General features: G+C 51.8%; 1 protein-coding gene across 1 annotated transcript; it reads left to right on the top strand.

The window, feature by feature from the left end:
• Positions 1-3,079: 3,079 nt before the first annotated feature.
• Positions 3,080-4,003, top strand: LOC311200807 (olfactory receptor 14C36-like; the record flags this gene model as incomplete). The annotated part of the gene is made up of 1 exon (XM_084275113.1): positions 3,080-4,003. The coding sequence occupies one exon, from the start codon at positions 3,080-3,082 to the stop codon at positions 4,001-4,003; it is 924 nt and encodes a 307-aa protein (XP_084131239.1).
• Between the last annotated feature and the right edge of the window lie 249 nt (positions 4,004-4,252).

The raw sequence follows: 4,252 nt of genomic DNA, 5'->3' as shown, positions 1-4,252 counted from the left end.
TCTGCTCCCAAAGCGAAGGAGCCAGGACCCAAAGACCTAGCTGGCCTGAAGGGGCCCCAGGGGGCCCCCAAGCAGCCCCTCTCCATTTGGGTCTGGGGGCTTTCGTTGGGCCGGGAACCTGGGAGGTACCTGCCAGGTTGCAGGCCGCGGCCCGAGAAGCACTCTCCGGCCAACATGCCCAACGTCCAGCGACTGCTCCCAAAGCGAAGGAGCCAGGACCCAAAGACCTAGCTGGCCTGAAGGGGCCCCAGGGGGCCCCCAAGCAGCCCCTCTCCATTTGGCTCTGGGGGCTTTCGTTGGGCCGGGAACCTGGGAGGTACCTGCCAGGTTGCAGGCCGCGGCCCGAGAAGCACTCTCCGGCCAACATGCCCAACGTCCAGCGACTGCTCCCAAAGCGAAGGAGCCAGGACCCAAAGACCTAGCTGGCCTGAAGGGGCCCCAGGGGGCCCCCAAGCAGCCCCTCTGTGGGAAAAGCAGACGATGATTCTGCAGCTGCGAAATTGCACAGTGGAGCAAGCGACCAAGATCTGATAGCCTTGGTCGGACGAAAGTTGTGGGAGGCCTGATAGCCTTGGTCTGACGAAGGCTGTGAAGGCTGTGGGAGACCCGAAGAACGGGGCTTCTCAAAACATCATGAAGCGAGGAGCATTCCATTGTGTTGACAGTGTAACTGCAGCTGCGGTGTGAAGATAACCTTTAACTCTGATGACATCAGTAACCTGTAAAAAGCCTTCTGACGGTTTTATATTATCCAATCAATTTAAAGCTCGCTAAGCTTGACGCACTTAGAAAATATATAAGCTGCTGTATGTGTGCAATAAATAAAGTCACTTGCTTACATTAAGCGGTGTCCCGTCTCTCAGTTGCGGCAAATGGTGACCCCGACGTTATTCGATCCAAAACGGACCGGAGGACGTGATTCGATCCTAAGCGGACCGGACGACTCGGCACTCCAAGGAACTGGAGAACTGCCTATCTGGCAGCCGGTCGCAACTCCCGCAGAACTACAGAGTACGCTGCTGAAAGGAAGCAGGAGCCGGCAAACAATCCCTCGGGGAAGAGAGGTGAGCTGCGGGTAATCCAGATGGGAGGGCAAGCTTCGACTCCCGTAGAAAGAGACATATATGAACTTATGAAAGCTTTATTAGCTAAACATGGTAAGACTATTTCGGGTCATGATCTTAAATGCACTTTGAAGTGGGTCCAGGTTATTAGCTAAACATGGTAAGACTATTTCGGGTCATGATCTTAAATGCACTTTGAAGTGGGTCCAGGTTAAAATCCCCACTGTCACTGCATCGAATATTTTTACAACGGATATATGGGACTCCGTGGGTGTTAAACTTTGGGACGGAGCCACAAAGGGTGACCCCCAGGCACAAAAACTGCTCCCTTGGTGGAGAATTATATTTGAAACTTTAAAAGAGCAAGAGCGCTCTAATAGAGCGAATCAATCGCCTGGAAAAGACTCTGACGGGGACGATTCCCCTGTCGCTCCTTCAGCCCCACCGGAACTGCCTCCCTCCTCTGAAACCGACCCTTCATTAGTGCCAAAGCCATCCTCAAATAAAGGGGGATTAGTAAATTACCCTCCTGAAGACGACCCCTTTGATCCTGGTCCTTCGGACCCAGAGGATGAGCCTGATTTGTTCCCCCCTGACCCGCACAACGTATGGACCAAAATCAAACGGCAAGCGTTACGGGAAGGGGACTTGGAAATGGCACAAAAAATCGTAGCACCGGTCATGTATCAAGGGCTCGGGCGCGGGGCTCAGTGGGAACCTCTGTTGTTCAACAGAACGGGGGAGATGTGGGAAAAGCAGACAATGATTCTGCAGCTGCGAAATTGCACAGTGGAGCAAGCGACCAAGATCTGATAGCCTTGGTCGGACGAAAGTTGTGAAGGCTGTGAAGGCTGTGGGAGACCCGAAGAACGGGACGTCTCAAAACATCATGAAGCGAGGAGCATTCCATTGTGTTGACGGTGTAACTGCAGCTGCGGTGTGAAGATAACCTTTAACCCTGACGACATCAGTAACCTGTAAAAAGCCTTCTGACGGTTTTATATTATCCAATCAATTTAAAGCTCGCTAAGCTTGACGCATTTTCTGCTCCTGTGCACTGGGTGGGAAGTGGGAGCTGAGCTTTTCTTGATAACTTTGCAGCAGGCAGTGCAAACTCATTTGTCATTAGGACTTGTTAGAGCATCTCCTGAGCCCTGCACACACAGAGGTTCCCCAGGGCAATGATCTGATGCCAGGAGGGGTCTGCAGAGCAGAGCAGAGCACTAGGCAGTTTGGATGAGGTCTGTGAGCACAGAGCAGGAGGTGACATGGGCAAAGAGCATCAGCTCCAGGGACAGCTCCAGGCAGCAGAGACATTGTCAGGTAGGGAGAAGGAGCTCCCTAACAGGTATCCGTCAGGTACGTCCCTGACATCTCCTGTTGTGCTGCAACTTTCCCGAAGCAACCGCCTGGTTTCTGTCTCCAAGCACAAACTGCACCCAGAGTTCAAGGATTTCATACTGAGTCTTCTCCTTGGCAGCCCAACCCCAGTGAGTAGAAACCCCTGAGTGTCTCTCTGTCTGTCCCTGTCCTTACAGCCTTGGCTGCAGCATTTCTTGCTGTTCCTCCTCACGTCCTTGCTGCTTTTGTCCCACCATACCTGGGACTCTGGGCACATCCATTGGTGGTGCTGGCACTGAGCTTCCCCTCACTTCAGGACTCCCATTTGTAGCTTCAAAGCTCTGCTCTGGGGTTAAATTGGAGTGACAGTGCTGAAAAGCTCATTCCTATCCACAGGGGATTTAGTCTGAGATCACTCCAGCCTTCTATTTCCTTACTGCTGACTGTCAGGACTGAGTTCTCGAGAGCCAAAGCTGACCCTCCTTTCAGCAGTGGCACGCTCAAGTCAGCACAAAGCAGAGCTCCCAAAAGGGACTTGACAAAACTTGTCCTTAATGCAGAGTCAATCTGAGGGTATTCTATTAGAATTGAAGAGGTTTTCAAGAAGGAAGAGTTCCCTCAACTAGCTGCCTTTTCCTCCTTGGACAGGTCTCCACACTTGATGGAAGCAGCAGATGTCCAACAGCAGCTCCATCAGCCAGTTCCTCCTCCTGCCCTTTGCAGACACACGCGAGCTGCAGCTCCTGCACTTCTGCCTCTTCCTGGGCATCTACCTGGCTGCTCTCCTGGGCAATGGCCTCATCATCAGCACCATAGCCTGTGACCACCACCTCCACACCCCCATGTACTTCTTCCTCCTCAACCTCTCTGTTCTTGACAGTGGCTTCATCTCCACCAGTGTTCCCAAATCCATGGCCAATTCCTTGTGGGACACCAGGGCCATTTCCTACACAGGATGTGTGGCTCAACTCTTCTTCTTTGTATTGTTTATCTCTACAGAGTACTGTCTTCTCACTGTCATGGCCTATGACCGCTACGTTGCCATCTGCCACCCCCTGCACTACGAGACCCTCCTGGGCAGCAGAGCTTGTGTCCACATGGCAGCAGCTGCCTGGGGCAGTGGGTTTCTCTATTCTGTGCTGCACACAGTCAGTACATTTTCACTGCCCCTCTGCCATGGCAATGCCCTTGACCAGTTCTTCTGTGAAATCCCCCAGATCCTCAAGCTCTCCTGCTCAGATGCCTACCTCGGGGAAATTGGAGTCATTGTGTTTGGTATCTGTTTAGGTATTGGGTGTTTTGTGTTCATTGTGGTGTCCTATGTGCAGATCTTCAGGGCTGTGCTGAGGATCCCCTTAGGACAGGGACAGCACAAAGCCTTTTCCACCTGCATCCCTCACCTGGCTGTGGTCTCCCTGTTTGTCAGTTCTGGTATGTTTGCCCACCTGAAGCCCCCCTCCATCTCCTCCCTTGTTCTGGACCTGGTGTTGGCATTTCTTTACTCAGTAGTTCCACCAGCAATGAACCCCCTCATCTACAGCATGAGGAACCAGGAGCTCAAGGATGCCATGTGGAAACTGATGACTGGTTGTTTCTAAGAAACAATAAACTGCTCATCTTCCGCATATTGCTGCCCATGGAACTCATTATGACCAGCCTTTATTCTGTAGTGGTTTTAGTTGTTGGGGTTTTTTCCTTCTATTTTGACTGTCATGTAATTGCATGTTTCATGTTCATCCCATTTCAAACGTAGCACCTTCTGGTCTTGTGTGACCCAGATGATGAGTAATGACGAGCTGTGCTCTCCTTGCATCATATCTGCCTCCAAAGGGCTACAGTTTTTTCTT

This window comes from Gallinula chloropus, assembly GCF_964237585.1.
Source record: "Gallinula chloropus genome assembly, chromosome: 25".
Classification (NCBI taxonomy): domain Eukaryota; kingdom Metazoa; phylum Chordata; class Aves; order Gruiformes; family Rallidae; genus Gallinula; species Gallinula chloropus.
This window is presented reverse-complemented; position numbering and strand designations above follow the sequence as displayed.